Source organism: Aquila chrysaetos, chromosome 2, assembly GCF_900496995.4.
Source record: "Aquila chrysaetos chrysaetos chromosome 2, bAquChr1.4, whole genome shotgun sequence".
Lineage (NCBI taxonomy): Eukaryota > Metazoa > Chordata > Aves > Accipitriformes > Accipitridae > Aquila > Aquila chrysaetos.
The window spans coordinates 71,029,517-71,049,893 of NC_044005.1; the positions used below are offsets into that span (position 1 = coordinate 71,029,517).

At 37.6% G+C, this 20,377-nt stretch overlaps 1 protein-coding gene across 8 annotated transcripts in view; it reads right to left on the reverse strand.

Moving 5' to 3' along the window:
• Positions 1 to 478: 478 nt before the first annotated feature.
• The window catches only part of ORC3 (origin recognition complex subunit 3), a 39,809-nt gene continuing 19,910 nt past the window's right edge, over positions 479 to 20,377 (reverse strand). For 5 of the 8 annotated variants that reach the window (XM_030040311.2, XM_030040348.2, XM_030040339.2 and 2 more), the window contains 10 exons: positions 19,978 to 20,041; positions 16,768 to 16,884; positions 15,798 to 15,877; positions 11,580 to 11,713; positions 9,052 to 9,134; positions 8,483 to 8,580; positions 7,433 to 7,574; positions 3,491 to 3,607; positions 2,286 to 2,365; positions 479 to 1,052 (listed from right to left, as the gene is read on the reverse strand). In XM_030040311.2, the coding sequence (XP_029896171.1) occupies positions 947 to 1,052; positions 2,286 to 2,365; positions 3,491 to 3,607; positions 7,433 to 7,574; positions 8,483 to 8,580; positions 9,052 to 9,134; positions 11,580 to 11,713; positions 15,798 to 15,877; positions 16,768 to 16,884; positions 19,978 to 20,041 (1,021 nt within the window). In that variant the 3' untranslated portion in view covers positions 479 to 946. Of the gene's footprint in view, positions 1,053 to 2,285; positions 2,366 to 3,490; positions 3,608 to 7,432; positions 7,575 to 8,482; positions 8,581 to 9,051; positions 9,135 to 11,579; positions 11,714 to 15,797; positions 15,878 to 16,767; positions 16,885 to 19,977; positions 20,042 to 20,377 lie in introns of those variants that run through there. The other 3 variants (XM_030040320.2, XM_041118630.1, XM_041118633.1) reach the window with 3 other exon arrangements.

Consider the following 20,377-nt stretch of genomic DNA (forward strand, 5'->3'; position numbering starts at 1 on the left):
CTGGCAGAAGCTCAGAGTGCATCCTGGGCTCACTTAGTGCAGAGGGCCAGGTGGTTCACTGAGAAGGTTCCTTGACTGAAGAGCTGTCAGCTGAGCAGTGCTTTTAACACTCTTGGCCAACAGTTGTTATTTTCACACAGCTGTTTCCTTTGTTTGCTTCCTTTCCTCAGCAAAGAGAAAAGTTACAGTGTGTACTTCAGGTGTGGATTTTACTACCTTTGTCCAATGTGCGTGAGTTCCATGTTCTCATTTAGTCTATGCTGACACAAGTTCCCCTGCCAGCAAACATCAGCTAGTATTAGTCAAGTTTGCTAGAAAAAGGGAATGATTTAAACAGTTTGCTTTTGCTTTTCTCAAAGAGCAAAAATCTGTATCTTCAAAATTATTCTGTCCCTTTCTCTTCCTCATGAAGGAGTTTTCAGGGAGTTATGACCAGTTTTGGTTTGAAGAACATGCAGCAGAGGCTGAACATGGAAGCTTATTGTCTTTTTTAGCATACTGGCTTTATTTATTTTTAAATCTGTAGTTAAAGGATCTGGAAGGCATTTCATAATGATGACTCAAATCCTGTCAGCTTATAAGCAAGTTAATAATACTGCTTCATCACTTCTGCAGCTTACACAGCCAGTGTTGTCCTTTTGGCTTGCTAGCCTGAATTGTATCAGTATAGTGTTAAATATCACACATCAAAGAAGATTAAAACTGGCACAACAATACCATATTTGGAACATGAGCATTAATAGAGCAGTACATTACACAGGGAGGCTGAGTATTAAAACAACAACATTGCTATTCAAGCCTATCCAGGCACTCGGAATGTATCTCACAACATTCAGGCATCGTTGACTTTGACTCAGTATGCAAAGTTAGCGAGGACTAGTTTAGTGGGAACACAGCCATTGCACAATGTTAGAAAGAACAGGTTTATTAAGATCTCGGTGGCACATTAACAGCCTCCCCATGTCAACCTTGCCACGTGGTCAGTTTTCTGCTTGCTAGGCTTTATGAAGCCTAAGAGTTCTAGTTCAGAAACGGCTCGAATAAAACGAGCACTGGACATTTCAGTAAAGGAAAGGGAGTATACTTTTTTATGACACATATTGATAAGAGACACTGTTCTCTCTAGGAGGTGAAGATTTCTAAGTCATGGGAAGCACAGATTACACAAAATGTTGTGTTGCACACTAAAAATGTTGGAAATAAGTGCAGAGCATCATCTGCCTACAGAAGCACAAATCTTCAATCTAATCAGTATTTCTTTTGCTACATGTATACAATGTGGCAACAAAGGAAGACTTCCTTTCCCAACTGCTAGGAGAAGCTTAAAGCCTACAAAGATATTATTTTTGTAGTGTCTAAGAAGAAAGAATTTATACTTCCACGGCCCTTGACAAAAAAAGGGAAGATAGATAATTGTAGAGGGTTTTTTTGAGGTTTCATAAAACAGCACCGCCTTTTCGTTACTTGCTATTCACTATACCTTTCTTGCTGCCTTCCTGACACACAGCTATATATCCTTGAGTTAAATAGAGAATTTAGTTTTGTATTTATTACCAGTGGAGCTTGTAAAAACAGAAGGGCCTTATAATAAAGGAAAGCTAGGTGTAGTATTAGACCATATAAATATTCTTCCTGTAGTTAAGACTCCTTTTGTACAACTATTCATCTCTTTTCTGTGGCAGCACTACTGTTGTAGCCATGAGTTGGTTCTAATGCTCGTCCTTTAAATATTTTGCAGACCTCAGTTAAGTATCAGGACAAAGTGAGAAGCAGAACGGATGTTTTGTGGGAACTAAAATTCTCAACTCTAAGGTACTAGAACTCATGACTTCTACAGAGACACTACTTCTGTAATCATTTCCTCTGCTAATGCTTCTGTCTTCCTCATAATAACCTGTCTCTATTTCTCCATCTGCTCTCTAGGTCACAGCTATCCTATCATCTGTTCCCCAGTAATGCTCTCCCCCTATACAGCAGCTGTACCAACTCTCAGATGACTTAACCAATTAGAATAGTTCAACTGGTTTTTAAGGACTGTTGGTTCTGTTTCAGACCCAAACACCTCCTATGGACAAAAGCTGCTCTCTTACCTCACTGCCCCCAGCCCAACTATTTCAGCTGATCTATTTCTGTGACATTTTCAGTACATTAAGGCTGTTACGACGACTAGTTTAATTTTTCTGGAATTAGTTATCCGTGCACATTAAGCTGTATTTTAAAAATCCTGGTTCATTAATCCTGTAAGCATTTGAATGTCAAACTTGAGAGAAATGAAGAAAGGATACTGGATAATATCATCCACCTGGTCTGAGGAAGCTGCATCTGCATTTGGTCCCTCAGCTGCCATCACCACAGTTGAGAAAGCCTAGAAGGGGAAAAGCAGCAGAGATTTAACACATTTCATAGACAGAGCTGCATATTAAAAAAAAAAAAAAAAAAAAAAAAGCTCTGAGCTGATGACTATCACTCAGGAGGAATGAGATCTTGGAACAGTAACTCCATGAGAATGTCAGGTCAGCAGCAATCAAGAGCAAGCAAAGTTACATATTACCATGGCAGGAATATGGAATGAAAAGACATCACTCCATGAACTTGTGTGCCTGCATTTTAAATCCCAATATAGTTCTGGTCCCTGACTCAGAAAAAAATACCGAACTGAAAAGTGTTCTCAAAGCATGACTGCTTAAACATTCTGGAAAAATGAAGGAGCTAAGTTGGCTGTGAAGAAATTATAAAGTTGAGGGATAGCAAGAGGCTGGTTAGGAATCTTCTGTCCACTTTTATTTCCAATACACAAACAAGGCAGCAGCAAATAAAACATACTCAGAACAAGTAAAAGGCATGTCCTTTGCACTGCATGTAGTTATGCTATGGAATGTCTTGCCAGAGGATGCTGTGGCTGCTAAAAAGTTATATTGGTAATGTAATCCAGGTAGGCTTACAAAATACAGAGAAACCATTCCAATTAAAGAAACTCTAGAGCTAAAACATGATTGTTAGCTAGGGAGTATGTGGAGAATGTATCATATTAATGTAGGTTCTCTTGTTATATTCTCTCTGCTTTTGGTCACAGTATGAGACAGGATATCGGGCTAGAAGGACCTTTGTTCTGCCCTAGCACAAGCATTCTCTCGAAGAGCCCCACACTTGCCAAGCAGCAGCACTTGCCTGTTTCCATAAAAGTGTCACAGAAAACTTAAAGCTAGCTTTGTGAAGAATAAAATCTGATCTGTGCCGAGCATAAAATAGAAGCAGAAGCAAAAGATTTTAATCATGGAGTAATAATACTGAAAATAAATGATTCACAGTAGTCAGAGGAAGACTCTGTGGGCTGGTCATTAGAGTTACTGTGTGTTCTTGCACAGGCGCGACTAAGGAATGCCATGATTTAAGCTGTGAAAAGGGGCACTAAAGAAAAGCAGACATGCAGCATAAAGATAAATCAGAATACTGAAAGCAGGTGAAGGCACTGTTTGCATTGTCAACATACCTCTAACCAATCAACGAGATTAATCAATCTGCCACACTCCAAATGAAGTTTATACACTATGCATATGTCAGGAGCTTTATTAGAAATGCTTCCTCCATCACTTTTCAAAGCTTGATTCTGATGAAAAAAAAATGAAAGCAGTAACTTCGATCAGTTTTTAATCTTGAACAATCTCTAGGGCTACATATAACATTATTTCAGGAAATTCACATAGTAGGTATTTTAACCAAATGTTTACTGGATGTGTGTTTAATGGCAAGTAGTGGTACAAAGGAAAAAAAAAAACCAAACCCAGGAAAGTAAGAAAACATACCATTAAAAAAAAACCCACAACACAAACAAAACACCCACAACAAAAAACCTCCTAGGTAATTAACTCCTGGTGTTCCTTCTACAATTTTGTACACTTATGCAGTCTCTAATGAGTGATTATGTGATTAGGCTTTTCCCCAATTCTTTTGCTAGTTCTATTTACATATTGGAGAGAGATACTCTGTTCTGTGGATTCAGGAAAAGAAACCAGTCATGATTTGCCTCACACTGTAGTGTGTAGAAAACAGAAAAGTATCCCTTCCCCCCCACACCCCCAAAAGGAAAGAGGAAGTCTTAGTATAGATCTACCAGATGCAGTAAAAAGCAGAATTGCTTCTCTAATCTCAGAGTTTTATCTTTGAAATGTAACAATCGTTTCTCTCTGGCTTGAAACTCAGCACCTATAAAGGCAAAAGTCTGATTTCTCACAAACTATATGTCAGGAAATTCAGGTCATCAGCACTGAACCATTTACTTGAGAAGTAAAAAAGCCACTTGAGCCAGAAGCAAAAGTCTCTGTAGAGCTACAGAAATTTACAACATTTCATAACAGTTCATAATTTTTTTTTCAGTTTCATGCACTCAAAGAAGCCAGCTGTCTTAACATGAAAACAACCACTGATTGTTCCTTTCAGTGCACAGAAATTTTTGCTAAAATAACTTTTACATGCTACTAAAATGTGCCAGTTACTTTTGGGAAGTCTATAAAGCCCTAGAAAGAATACCTTCATAAATAAATGCTTTTCAAGATAGGAAAGAAGGTTGGGCAAAGAATGTAACTTTGCTCGAGAATCTGTAGCTTACATTTCATAGATCTCAATCCCTGCAATTTCTGAGGCTCAGATTCAGTTTGGACTCTAGCACGTATGAGACATTTCACAATTTCCAGAAAGCCTAACAATTTTCAAGTTTATTTATTCTGTAAATGGAACACAAAAGCTGCAGACCTTACGTTAATGTCTGTCAGTTCAGTTCAGATGGTCTCCAGATAAATTCAGAGTAACGTGGCTAAACCCTCAAAATGTTACACTCCAGACATTAATTTACCAGACTATAATTCAGGAACATACCGTAATAGTTTCAAATACTACTGTGTTACTAACTGGCACAGGTGAAGTTACACCTTCTGGCTGATGTAGTGGCTCGCTACTGCCCACAGGGATAACCCTACGCTTTTTTCTTTTCCCCTCTGCTACTTCTAACTCTGTGGCTTCCTACACTTTGCATTGATTTTCTAATCTTAAGGTCAGAACAGTTAGCACAGCCAAGAGAGGATGCAACTTCTAGAGCAACTGCACTCTCCTGGAACAGGTTCATCTGTAGAAATTAATATCTAGCTGGACCACAGGCAAATGCCAAGAATGATCCAGGGAAGGTGTTATGGATTGGCAGTGCAGAGTTTCTGCCAGTACCTAAAGAATTCAGCCTCACTTGTGATAACTAGGCCAAGTCTTTACAGCATAGCGGGAGGGAGCTGCAGCTGCGTGCAGGGAAACCTCAGCTTCCTGAGGCAGCAGCGCACGCGTTGTCCCCGATAGGAAATAACTAGACTGACAAGCAGGAAGCTGCCCTAGAACGAGCAGCCAGTCGTGAAACCAGCTGTACAGCACAGAGGTGCTCTTTCAGAAAGAGAAGAGTATGGGAGCGGGAACAACCCAGAACACTGATGATGTTTCTCTTGCTTGACCCTGCCCCCAGAGGCTAGACTGAGGACAGACTTGTACCTTGCCCTGGAATCAATGTTACTGCCTTTCCCAAGGACCAAATACTAGTATCCCCTCCCCCTGATATGGGAGCTTAATTCCAACTCAAGGATTTTCGTTTCATAGCAATCAAAGTTATCTTCATGGGTAATAGGGCTCATTTCTTGAGATCAATGTAAAAAAAAATCGCCCTTCTTACCCAAGGTCAAGAACAAAACTTGTATGACCATCTAAATCCCAGGAAGATTGAAGATCAGATTTCCTTGTGCTGACACAATACTAAGCAGTGCCGTGCTGGTATTCCAAGTTACAACTTGTTCAATTTTCAAGGGATCAGTGAAAACAGAATTACACTTTTTTTGGTGGGTATTTTTTTCAGGGTAAATATGATTCTTCGTTCACATTTTGCTAAATAAATAACTGGACTGGATTCCTGTAAGAAATGCATCACACATTAATAATTTGCTGGTACTCCACTGAAGCAGATCCTTTTCTGTCCTAGCCTTCTGGAAGGAACAGCTCTAGAGAACTTTGCTCTGGTCATGGCCCAGGAAAGTACAAGCCATGCAGAAGTCATGGATACAATTAAGTAAAAATACTTATTTGACTCACATGGATTAAAATGCTAAGCAAGGTACTCAGCCAATACTGCTGCTGTTAGAAACCATGCCAAACCTTCACAATCTACTCAGAAAACATCGGAAATATGTTAAACTATGTCAAAGAACAAAGTGCAGGATGACAGAGGGCTTTAAATCCTGTCAACTCATCAAAGAGAATACTTATTAAACCCATCAGTGGGTAGATTTTGCTAGCTCTCCTAATCTATATTTTTACAGGTTTTCTAAAAATATAAATTAATGGGGTTCATATTAGGTCTCTTTAATGGTAGCCCACTTGCTAACTACTGTTTTCACAAATAAGCTCTTCAAGCGGTTTTAGAAATAACTCCTGCACACAGCAAAACTGACAACCCTCATTCAAATAGAGGCACAGTGCCAACAAACCCAATATGAATCAGGTTGTAGATTTCAAAGACTGGACTTTATCAAGTATGATTCCTGATAAATGTTGGCTGTGACTCAAGTAACATATAATCACTCAGATACAGCTACAACCATGTTTTCTTCAAAACTGTAATGACATTTTTAAGGGAAATGTTAGAGCATGAGGATAACTCCAATCAGCATCTATAATCAAGGAAAAAAAAAAAAAGAGAGGAAAAAAAAAGTATGTTCACTCCTTTTCCAAATCTTGCTCTATTTCTTTCTTTCAGTCATCCTGTGAATTTGATTTATGAAAGAAGTGGAAAAGGGGCTGCTTTTCTTCTCTAGAAAAGGGCACGGTTAACTAAAAGAATCAACGACAATCCTTTTCTTGGACTCGGAAAAGATAGGATGTCAATACACAACACACATTAAAATAAATGTAAAAAGAAAAACAAAGGACTCCTTTAAATATCCTGTATTTAAGCTGTTGTTAATGTCATCACTCCGCCTGAACACAGCCTTCACCTTACAGCAAGTCTACACAGTGAGGACTAAGCACCAGCCCTGTAAAGAAAGTCTCTGGAAAGAGCCACACTGTATTTTTCCCCATAGACAGTCATCGCTTTTGTAATGGAGGACAAAATGACTTTTCTTAGCGTACATCTACAGGAGAAAGAAAAGAGCATGACTAGGCTCTGGAAAATGGATTCCCCATATAGAACTCTTTCCATAATTAGCTGCTTTATTTCAGCCAGGCAGATTCCCTAGCTCTTTGCAAAGTCCCCAGTTGCTTATCAACGCTAACTTGCTGGTTCTCTGCAAAACAGCTGAATGTGTGCCAAGCTTCATGAAACAGCAAAACTAAGCCTTACACATCATCCTCATGTGTAGCCTTCAGAACCTACTCCAGCACCACAAACAACTTATTTGTTTCTTACCTTCAGGTAGCAGTATGGGTTATTTAAAGCTGTATGAAGTGCAATCCTCGGGGCAGCATTCAAGTGCTCACGGAGGACACTGGCTGTGTTGAAATACACTATCTCATGCAGAGTCTTGTGGTCTGCAGGAACAAGGTAATTTCTGAAAAAGCAACACGAGGCGTGGGGGAAGGAAGGGAGATACAAGCTTTACCTTAAGGGAAACAACAGAAGTCTACTGCAGTCTCTGACCGCAGTAGACAAGAATGTATGTTTCCCAACCAATACTGACAAATCTTTGAAAAAACAAGAGGAACAGTGCTGAAATCAACTTTTAAGCAGGGAAGTCAGTTATTATCAACTCTACATCTAATGGATTTAGCATAGAACTCTAGCTGGGCCACTGACAATTTAAAAAATAAGGGCAGCAGGCGAAACGCTAACATGAGTGATATACTCCACAGATCTTGCTTATCCATCTTGAGGCCTCCTGATGAGTCTCTGCTCATCTTTGTCTTCATATTTGAAGCTTTTTTCTTGGCACAGTCATACCTCTGTTAGCTTCTCTACCTCCCCCTGCCAAGGCTCTATAATTAACAAGTGCTTTCATCTCTTCCCCCACCCCAAGCCTTTCACATTTTCTGCTACAGAGCTGCCTTCAAAACCCTAATCTTCTATGCTTTGCTCACCAAAACAGTTCCCAAAATGGATAGGATATCACACTTGACATCTATACAGTTTGCTAAGTAGAACAGATCAGCAAAGATTAGGGTAAAAACCCTTGACTTTATTTTGTCACATATACCCAGTCCTCCCTTCACTTTTTTCTGTAGCCAAAGTTGGTCAATTCATGTGCCAATTACTTCTACTAATCTATGGAAAAGGGGGGGGGGGGTTAATTATTATTTTTAGAGCCCCCATCAAAGAAAGAATAGGAAGGGGAAAAAAAAAAAAAAGTGTGCTTCATACTGCAGGGACCAAGACACAATTTTGACAAGATTAACATTAGCAAAATTTCTCTTGCAACTTATGGTGCAAACTAATGCAGGAATATAAAACAGGAAAGCTCACCTTACAAGACTGTCTATATAGTCAACAACTTCAAAACGAAGCATTTCAAACTTCGTCAGTTTCTTAGACCGCCTTGATTCCTTCAACTCCAACAAAGTCTTTAAAAAAAAGTGGTGCATAAAACTACATGGGAGGTAGTTATTCTCTGGAGAACACAATCTATATGTTTAACATGTATAATTAATTTTTGCTGGCATGTCTTCACTGATGATGTTTGAAAGTGTGATCGTGCAGTTATTTTTATTTAGGCCAGTGTATTCAGTTCTCAAACTGGTAGGAGTTTGGGAATTTCAAAGAAATACATGTTAGGCAGAATGTGTAATTTACAAGTTAAGTAAGAAGAAACCCCCTAATTTGCATTTTAAAATCCTAGTTTATGACAGATATTTTCTATGCGTCAGCTGGGCCTGACATACATAGTTGGTACTTATTCATTCATTTTTAAGAAGAGTTACTTATACACAACCTTTACTCAGAGCTCCAGCAAGCTGGGAAGAACTAACCATGGACAATTACATCTTAAAAGATTCAGTTAAGGAACTAGTCAGTAAAGCCTACGTAGGCCTAACCTTCTGAAGATGATAAAGGTCTGTCTTCTTCTGGAGCTCCTTTTGTGACGATACGGACACATCTCGTTCTTGGAAAGCTTCTGCTTTAGAACAAAACTAATGTTTGATATGTGGGGTAAACTTTTCCTGACTACCTATATAAACCCCCTAACCCAAGCAATCCGAGAAGTGTTCAGTTACTTGTTCACATAGACCCAAACACAGGTAGCTTTTGAGTCTTACACCTTGTAAAAGATTGTTAAAAAAGGAGTCTGCAGTGCAGCTTAACCAACAGTAATTAAGTAACCGAAGCAATTCAGCCCTGAGCAAAGATCCAGCACAAGCCTTGCACATCACTTGAATTCCACTTATGTCATACTCAACATTTCTAAGTTGGACAGATTAGCACTAGATACTCCTGATGCTTTTAAGAGTGTTCAAAAAGCCATACACTGCATATTTTTTCCTTCTCATGCAAAAAAAACCTACAAAAGAAATGAGTTCTCCGTACTTAACCAAGAAACTGCAACCAGAGCAGCAAACCAAAAGTGTGCTAAGGTATTTCATTGCCCAGTTTTATTCTCATCTTAATTTATAACAGAAGTTTGTTTTCATAGCCATGTAGTTTGTTGATCAATTGCACCAATAATTAGTAATTTTTAGGTAAAAACAAAGAAGCAAAAACTCCCAAAGCACAATCAATGCCAGTATGAGTGATACTCAAATCAAAACAAAAGGTAACTAGATTTCTTGCCTTACTTATGAAGATGGTAATAAGATGGAGATTCCACCTATGGATCACATGTAAATATCCAATCAGCAGTGACAATCACGATATATAAAAGCTTTTTGGTGACCTACGTAGAATGAGTTGGTATTTTCCAGTGCCCTGTGGACATCTGTATTTGTGTTGAAGACTTCAAAACAGAGAACTTCCTCCCTCCACTACTACACTGATAATATTTTGAGAGATTTTTTTATGAAATCCTTCAGCTCAAAATACACTGAACATAAGGATATTTTGTTTCTTTAAGCTTCATGTTTTTATTTTTTTCCAGTTCATAAGGCAGTTGGGAAGATAGAATTTGTTGTTTTTAAAAAAAAAAAAAAAAAAAATTTTGGACTATCCTTTCACTGGAGGGGCTCTGTGGGAGATTTGGGTACATAACATTTTTGCCAGACTTCTGAAAACTCCCACCAACAACGCAATCACAGAAACATACAGGAAGAAGTCACCTAACTCAGCAACCTATTTGTGTAAAGTTTATCTTAACTTCCCCTTCTCACTTTTTCATTATAGCTCAAATCCGCTTTGAAAACAAACTAAGATCATTCATGGATTCATTAGACGTTCTCTGCTTTAAAAACATCTTCAAATACTAAATGAAAATAAATACTGCCTTTTTTGTTTTATAGTTCTGCATGTCCCTGAATTCCCAAAGTTCTTTTTTTATTTATTCCCTCAAGGTAGAAATCCAACTACTTAAAAGCCTTTTGCTTCAATTCTTTTTTTCCAAGCTAGATGAACCTTTAGGTTTTCCATCATAGCTCAGATTCTTCAGCGCCGGTATCTTCAGTGACATATACAGCTTTTTCAAAGTGATCACCTATTTCCTGTACCACAGCCCTGCTATTACTACATCTATTCAAAAATGCATGGTACAGGCAAGACCCAATTCTTCTAAACAAGCCTCAGTTAACGCTAGAGCATTACATGACTACTTTAATTAATATTAGATTGCATTTGGTGGCTTATTGCCTACTTGTCCAAATGCTGGGTGGCAAGCACACTGATAATGAACTTAATTTAATATGCATAAAACAGACCAGATGATAACCACTTCATCTTCAAAAGGGAATCATAGGGGAGCACTTCTCCGTAGTTCAGGGGAAGCAACAGAATTCCTATTCCAGAAGAATGCTGGAGTATGTCATATTCCTATTACAGAAGGAATACAGCAGTTTCTGTTAACCTGCCTCTGAAAGATGGAAGGCTGCTACTCATTTGCCTTACTAAACTTTCAAATATGTCCTCTACAATGAACAATCAAATATACGGGCCTGACAAGTTACAGCATGTCAGCAGAGCCCTGACAACTGGCACTTGGTATCCTAGCTCTTACATGAATTTAACTGAAGGTGCCCGTGAAAGAACTTTATATACATCTGGATTAAATACCATGCCATAAGGAAGTCTGCTCCTATTTAGCATTCAATATCTGTTTTTATTTGTTAAATGTTTTCAATGATTGCAACATCTGGTAAAATGCTCCAAATATACGTATGACAGATTTAGTGAGTAATGTTTGCTGATCTGTCCAATTTCTTATCTTACATCACTCTTCCGTATTATTAAAACCATGAACCACGTACCAATGAAGAATATAAACATCTCCTGATTTTGTGCATGTATTTAAAAAAACAATCCGGAAAAATCTGATGGTTTGATACAATGACAGGATATTACCAGGGAAAATTATCCCCATTGGTCAGATTATAAAACAGCTTTTGTATAATCTGCAATGGAATGTATGAAGGTACACACCCACCTTCTAGTTTCTGAAACTGGGTCAAGAAATCCTTCAACTTCTCTACTGTCTTATCAAACTCCTTTCCAGAAGATGACACAAAAATTTCCACACATTGTTGAAGCATGGTTACCAAATCAGACTTATTCAACATCCTAAAAGACACAATTGTTGGCTGAAGTTGAACCACAGAATGATGAAACAGCTTTCAACGTTCTTAGTTGAAGTTAAAAAATAATTTGAAAAACTCCTTTTAAAAGAGCAAACCTCCAAGATTTCAAGCATTCAGTCTTGCAGTAAGTAAGTTTTTTTCCTTGCTGTCATTAACAGAAATAAATCAACTTGAATAGATGTCCTTCACATTTTCCTGCAGAAGTGACAATGATAGCTTTTCTGATACTCTACCTAAAAACACTTGCTGGATACAGTTTTATAATTTTTGAAACTGAGAGTCAGATTTAAAAAAAAAAAAAAAAAGTATGTTAGGGTTCATAACTCATTCCCAAGAACGATAAATGAAATGGTAAAAAAAAAAAAAAAAAAAAATCAGATTAGTATGTATTCACACATCCACAAAATCCATTACTCTTTGTGATTCAGCACGATTCTCAAACAAAATCCAAATTGCTCTTTTCTGTATAAAAACCTATAAACCTATAACCTATGCTATAAACCTAACCACCACTAGAATCCCAGAATCATTTAGGTTGGAAAGGACCTCTTGAGATCATCTAGCCCAACCTCCAGCCTAGCATTTACTTACTTTTAATTATGTATTAGCGTATTTTATAAATGTCACCAAGCACTGCTCAGTCTCAGAACCTTCATTTAAAAGATATCAAAGCAAGTCCTTGCAAATATCCACAAATGAAATCCAGAATTACAGTTATTGCATCAAGCCAGTACCATTACACATGCATGTAACTTTCTTCATGCAGTGGGAGAAGTTCCCATTGCTAAACAGTGGTTCTGAACAATCATAGCCACTGTTACCAGGAGCCCTTCCCAGCCTCTTCTTGTGCTTTTGCTTTGTCTTATACAAAACAAAGGTGCTAATAGTTTAAGGATTTTAGAAGACATAAGAAACACAGCTATGCAAAAAAGGGAGCATGACAAAAGAATGAAATGATCGTAATCAATCAATCAGTGTGTCAGGCAGTTGGTCTCCGTATTAGCTACCTAAACATTGACTAAGAGAGTTTTAAAAAAGAATTTAGAAGAGGCTAGGGAAGCTTTATGGATGTCTGGAGGGGCAATTGAAATTTGAGCTCTAGATTCTAAGTAGCAGTTGATGCTAAATGCTTGTAAAGGCTAGAATTTGAAACTTCAGTTTATCCGATTCAGGGTTATGGATTTTTTCAAGTCAGGTGTTGCCTTCAGATACACTTGTCTTTTAAAGAAAAGCATCAGGAGTTAACAACAGGAAGGGTGACCCTTGACCACACAAAACACTAGAAAACATTTTGAACTGTCATGTAAAATATAATGGGTAAACAAGATAGCCTTCTTCCAGGCCAGACAAAACACTCCAATAATTAAACACCTAAGATGGAGAGAGGATAACCAGATTTGGAGATCTGTGAATGGGAAAGAACAAATTTATTTTAGTAATGTTATTCAAAAAGAAGCTGCAAGTTCTAGAAAAAGTTATTTATGACAACAATGGGATTACAGGGCCCAAAGAACAGGCAAGAGGATGGTTATCACACACCAGGAAACAGTAAAGGATCCTTTTCAACCTTTTGGGTTTGAGATTACTGCAAGGTATGCCGGGTATCAGAGAGTGGGATTAAGATTTTAATTCAGTTAAGAGACAGGCTTAAAGCAGAAAGGAAGATCTCAGTTCATCTGAAGACAGTAAGTAAATCTGTGTCATTATTCAGAGACAAGTTATGAAAGAGAAGAAAGGAAGCTAGGATGAGGTCCATAGAAACTCCTTCTGAATGCTGAAGTGGGGAATCGTCTGAAGAAGTGATAACAGAGATTGGTCAACAACAAAATGACAACAGTCACAGAAGGGCAGGACTGTAATAAACAGTATGTGACAAATGGCATCAATGATTAGCAGACAAAACCAGAGTCCAGTATCTAGACAGAAGACAATAGGTCAGACAGTCCTCAAAGTTTTGCCACCTAAAATCTTGACCAAATGTCCCAGCCAGTTAGCTCCCAATAACCAATCAAGTGAGACAGTCTCCAACATCTCTTAATCTTATCTCTCTTCTGATTGGGTTAATGCAATGTGGACTAGATATTTCTAGACAACTACATTAAAGTAGAATAACTATTGGCTAGATTGCTAAAGTTAGATCACCTGAAACACCATCTTTGGGGAGAGCGCTTTTTAGCAGAAGCGATAAAAGCCAGTCCAAGGAAAGGCTGCAATAGGGAAACAACCAACCAACCACAAAAGGAACTCAATGCAACAACTGAAACCCCCACATTCAAACATAATTCATGAAGGGCAAAAGAGAGACTTTGTTAGAAGTCGAGAAATAAGCTCATCAAAAGCTTCTCTATTTTTTACTTTCTAAATACAAGGAAAAAATTTGGACTCCAGAAAAACATTGAAAAGAAGAATAAGGAATGGGAAAGGGTGAACATAAGCATATCAACAGGTGATCTAGCCCCTGGGAAATCAGAGATATTAAGGAACACTGAATAACTTCCATACCTGAGCAAAGGGGAAAAAAAAGAAGATTGTGAGTAGAAGGGGAAAGATAATGTTTTATAATTTTCTTCTAAAAGATAGCAGCAAGAGTCTATGGAGAAAAAGCAGAGACAAGAGGAAGTATGTGTAAAATGGAAAACAGAGTTAAAATTAAAAGCTGAAATAAATAAGCATCACAGCTAGAATCCGAAGTATTTGAAAGAATTGTGTTGAAGGAGTTTTGTTAGAAAAATGACAGAATTCCTGAATAAATAAGAAAAAAAAAGAAGAATTATCTAATGAAAGGAATGACTGTGATCACTGTATCAGAAGCTCCCACAGTGGGAGCCAGGACCAGAGGAAAAACAGGAGGGAGATAAACAGATAAGAAATACAGGAGGAGCAAGCCAGATTCTCGTGGCAGCATCAACTTTCATACAGGAGAAGAGGCAGATGAATTCAGCATGGAAGAAAGCAAATTAAACATAGGAGGAGAAAAAGGAGAGGAAAAAAGGGCCAAGAGTTATTAGAGATTATAGAACAGACAGTACAGGAAAGCAAAATGACACATTTGTGGGCAAGAGTTGATAAGTGTTGTCAGGATTCAGGAGAGTCAGAGAAGGATTAAGAAGGAAAGACTGTAGAAATGACAAATCAAGCATGTAATCCTTTCAAAGTGATGAGGGTAAAGAACGTAGCACAGTGGTAATGCACAAGAACCACTCAGTATGGCAAAGGTACAGTTTGAAGAGTATGTTTCCATGTGTATATGAACCCAGAAACTTAGCCTCCACCCACCACTGACATGGTTTTTCTATGCAGTTTTACTGTCAGACATATCAAACCTCAAAAGCTCAGAGGCTCCTGAAGAGGCAGTAACAGTAACGGTGTTGCATCAGCTCCTTGTGCGACAGAACCAATGTATTGTTTGAATGAATGCAGCTATGATCAGGAAACAGCTAGCTGCCATGATAAAGCACGTTTAAAAGTCTGTAGCTGCAACATCGCAATTGAAGGGTTTTCTATTAAGAAAATTGGCTTAGATGACTTTTCCATATTAAATGCTGACAGACAACAGAAGTGTAGGCTCTCCTACAGTCCTAAGCTCACAATAACACAAAAAATTAACTCGGTCCCTGTACAAACTATTAGACAAAGGAGGCAGGGGGAAAGCAATTAAAAAAAAAAAAAAAAAAAAAGGCCTCAGCTACTCATTTGGAACAGATTCCAATTTTCACAACAGATTAAAATTTAGGCCAACTAAAACTAGTAATTTTGTTGATAATATCTAACACAATCATACTTTAAAAGACAAAACCCAACTGATGTTCTCATTCACACACAGTAATCTCAGTGGTTTTAGCATAATTACTCAGGGCATAAGAGATATTAGAACCTGGTTGAGTTTCATGAAAAATGGTAGAAAAACAAAGTGAAAACAGCAGTCAATTATACTTGCAAATAATCTTACAACTAGCTGCGAACAGGTAATATCCTCAGCTTTAAGTTCCAGGATAACCGATGACTGATATCCTCCATGTGTACAGTGGTATTAAAACAAAATGGAAAAAGAAAAAAAAAAAAATCACCTTGCTAGCTGAAGAGATGACTCATACTCCTCTGTCTCCCACACTTGGTTTTCCAAACATGCACAGTGCAGCTCCCTGATCTGTTATGCAGAAGGTGAAGAAAGGATAAAGCGTTTTACAAACAAAGTAACATGGAACTCTTGCAACAAGCTTTTCAAAGTAATATATAATTTCTTTGGAATTTGTTTTCCAGAGATGCAGAATGATTGCAAAAGAAATGAGAGCATTTAGTATCTTACAGAACTAAGCTCCTATTGTTGCTAGAGTTTGTGTTGCTCTTCACCAGGTTTCAAACAACTAACATTCAGATTAAAATAACGGCAGAGAACAGAGAGGAACTCCAACCAAATGCCCCAACTCAAACATCTTTTTATTCTCAAATACTGGGACAACCATGCTGATTTTGTAGTTAGAGACAGATTCTAGTAACAGTGTGGAATACATTGAGAACCAACAGACAAGTGTGCATGCACAGAATATGCATGCTCTTCTAGTGGAAGAAGAAATCACTTAGTATGAGAAGGTGGATTTAATGACATTAGAGCAATATGGCTATCAAGAGCAATTATCACTGTTCCCTTACTATAATTTTATTCTGTACAGAAGTTGCTAAAACTCAGTCTCTTAATCTGAAATTGACTACCAAGCTAATAGGTGGTAGAAGAGTATACATTTGTCTGCAATGCATAGAGATAATCCCAGATGTGGGAAAGTCAATGTGTGGATTCTTTTGCTGATCTGTGCATCTGTCTCCTCCTGGAAACTCCTTCCTGTTGACTGACAAGGCATCATCCACGCCACTAAAGAAACCACCCTCTGCCCATAGCAAGAAAGCATCTGTCTCCATTTTAAGAAGCAGGGGGCAAAGCAGCAGAATAGTAAACAAAGAGAAAGAATAAATACTTATTCAGATGTCATACTTTGAAACAAAAAACCCGTGTTTCACTAAAATGGAATAACAGTACATCACCTGCTTGCCCAAAGGATACTTTGGAAGAGAAGATGTGAAAACATGAAGACATCTCAGAACTGAAACATAATTTTCATGGTAAACATGCAAGTCCTCCAGCAACTTCAGTGTTACTTCCTACAGCAACAGAATAATTGTTTTATAAGTCATTCTGACATCCATTTATTTAAAACTCTCATATAGTACTTAAAATGACTCTGAAGTTTTGCCATTGTGGTGTGCTATGATTTAAATCATCATTGTGATTGGAAATCACCACTATGAAAAAAAGCTATATTTCACAGTGCACTGCAATCACATTGCATATCATTAACTTTACTTTCTTCCTCCATGTCACTGGAGATTTGATCCTTATTATTTGCATTTTTATATTACGAATGCATTTAAAAATGTATGTCTTATATTGTGGGTGGCTGCTGTTTTTATTAATTAGGTAGACATAAAAAGACCAGTTCCCAGAAAATAAAGAAATATGCAGTTCCTGCTCCTATGTGCTCTTGACTTCTGTTTATTCATAGATTGAGAACTGCAGAGAAAAAAAAAAAAAAAAGTCACATATTAGGAAAAAGAAATTATTAACTGCGGCTACTGAATTTACTGGATGGCATCTCATTATCACTAGCCTCCCATGGAAGTGTATGTAACACTTCAGGAAAACTGCACCCAAAGTTTCTGGTAGCTGTATTAAAGTACTTTGGGTTCCTTACATTTAAGTTTGTGAATCAGAAGATCTCTCACCCGTCTTCAGTCAAAGATAAGGAGGAAAAAAACCCACAAGATTCTCTACATATTTTACTGACATTTTGCTCAACCCTGAGCACACTATTCCAAATGGAAAGAGAAAAATAAAACAAGCCACTTAAGTTCTCTGAAGTTAAATTGAAACAAAGGGTATCAACGATTAAACAAAAAAAAAAAGCAAAACCTTATCTGCAGGCAATATAAGGAAGTACTGACATGTGGAAAGATTAAGTATCATACTGCAAAGACTGAAAGTAACAGTACTGCAAAGAGCTTTCTGATGTTAAAGAAGTTTCAGGTGATTAAAAACATTAAAGTAATTTCTCCCCATAGACTTTTTATCTATTAAAATTTAAGGGTCACTGATATAACAATTGTTTAAATGACTTCCAAGACCTTAGGGTAGACACTCGCAAGTTTGTATTTTAATTCTAAGCAGGATCATTAAAAAAAAATAATTATCCCCACCACAAAAAAAGCTGAGATAAGAAAACAAGTTCTCTTTAATGCTGCTACACCAATCTTATTCCCCCAAACCCAGAGCATTATAGCATCTATATTTCCCTCATCTTGTTTCCCAGCTCAAGACTGATGTAGTTAATATCCACAAATAGCAATGCAGTAGGACTATGTATTTTGCCAAATAACGGAGTGAAAAGGCATATTCTGTTTCAGAAGAGTTTGAAAACATTATTAGAAGACTATGCAATGTTATTTCCATAAATATAGATCACCACATTTACATAATTTCAAATGAAATTTGCTATGAAAACTTTCAGAGAGTTGTAAGTAATTAGGATGTAAAATTGCTTTTAAAACTTATTATTCTAAATAGGTGGAACTCTTCCCATAGTTATTAAAAAAAGTGGTGACAACATGGAATATAAATTGCAGCTGACAAAGGGTATTGCAGGTTTAGGTGCTAAGCTTGAACAGCAAGTTTACCTGGTTCTGAACATGAACAGTAAATTTATATGAAGTAGTACCATAGTGACCTTGAAAGTGCTTCCAAAGTTCAGAATGATATTGTAGCTTAGAACAACATACAGAATAAACAGCACCTCATTAACGCAGCAGTAGGGCCTTTTCTTCTCAAGTAGACTACACTGCCAGTTTGGCAACGCAATAATAGTCCTACCCCATTGTAGAGATTAGAACAAGTATCTTCAATTAAAGTTTGTCAGAAGCATCATATGCACATAAGCACAAGAATTCCGGCTTCTTTCCCAAACTTACAGGGTTAAGTTGATGAGTATTCAACTTTCAAAGTAGCAGCCCATTACATGGTCTTTAAACTTTAAACAAAGAAATAAGAGTCTCAGCTGCTCATTCCCACTTCTTCCCTCCTGTTGTTTCAACAGAAGCATTTATGCACCTGCAGAGTGAACTGCATTGGGGAAATTCTGCAGAAACAACACAGCAAAAAAATTCCCACATCTTGTCTTTTTTTTGGTCAGGTTACTTTAATTGGACTGTTTCTCTGATTATATTAATTGCACAGCCACAAAAGCAGTTGTGCTGGCATATCTGCCAAGGTGTGTATAAACAGCAAGGGAACAGCAGTAGCTTAAGCTATTTTTGCCACTGAAGACTATGGATCATAAAATCATGTATAAATCATGTCTCGCCTTGATTACTATAATTGCACTGCACTTGCAAACTTGCCGGCTACCAACCTCTCTTCCAGCCATTACCATTGCTCTTCATGCTTGAAAGGTCCTTACGGACCAGGAAGGTCTGCTAGGATAAATTAATTGCTTTATCTCTAGTGGTACCATTTGCCTGACAGGTTACCTATACTTGAGATGAAGAATTAGGAGAAACCCTTTGCCCTGAGCAATGCTTCTACTGGGAGTAGTTCAGCTGGTGAAAAGAACCAACAGATCTTTGTTGGTGAATTCCTAAGGGGCTCACAATAGTAGTAGCCTGACTTTAATCACTTGACAAACCTTCAGATAAACATGCAATGTAAATTAAAGTTTTAATCCTGTATGACATCTGGTGTGAATGTGTGCCTTGGGACCCAGACTGCCGTACTGAGTTCAATCAGAAACTACACAGAGGGTATGGAGGATTAAGAGCTTATGAAATAACCTCCCAGATTACTTACTCATTCTTCAAACACTTCACTGACTTTCCAAGAAAGTCAGTCTGAGTAAGCATTAAAAGACCAGGCCATAAATAAACCTTGTAACCTTCTTTTTAGGCAGTTATATTTCTAGACATAGCTAAAAGTTGATGTAAGAAAAGTTGTGCAGCTTTGTGTAAAGGCATACCTGGCAACCCTAGAGATTTGGAGTTTTGACCTGCTGATCCTAATTATCCATTACTGGACATGAAGCACAGTACGTAGTGTATGAAAGATGTTATACAGAACTATACATCTTAGTCTTGTATTTTATTATGCTCCACAAACTAATATATTGGGAAAGTTATTTTTGCTCTCCAAAGACATTCTTAAAACTTTACCTTTAAGCAGCTGTCTGCTGTCAGCAGTGCAATCTGTTTTTCTGATACCTGACCTTCCACATACCTGATGGCAAAAAAACCAAGAACATAAAAATTATAATGTAAAGTATGATTAAAGATTACAGGGTTAAAAAATTAAGTTTATGCTGCTATAAGGATTTCTTTGGAAAGATTCAAAAAGGGACAGTCAAATCCAGCAAGCTGAAAGGCCACTCCAAACTCCTAGAGATTATGCTCCAAGTCAGCTTAACAAGTTCAAAAGTTATTTATGGTTATTTGTCATAATAGCTTGTTTCTGTATTAAGAACAAGAGGAAAAAAAAAAGTTCAAGTGATTACACATCACAGAAGCTGTACTCTCTAGACCAGAAGATTAAGGCTTCCTGAAATAATTTAGAACT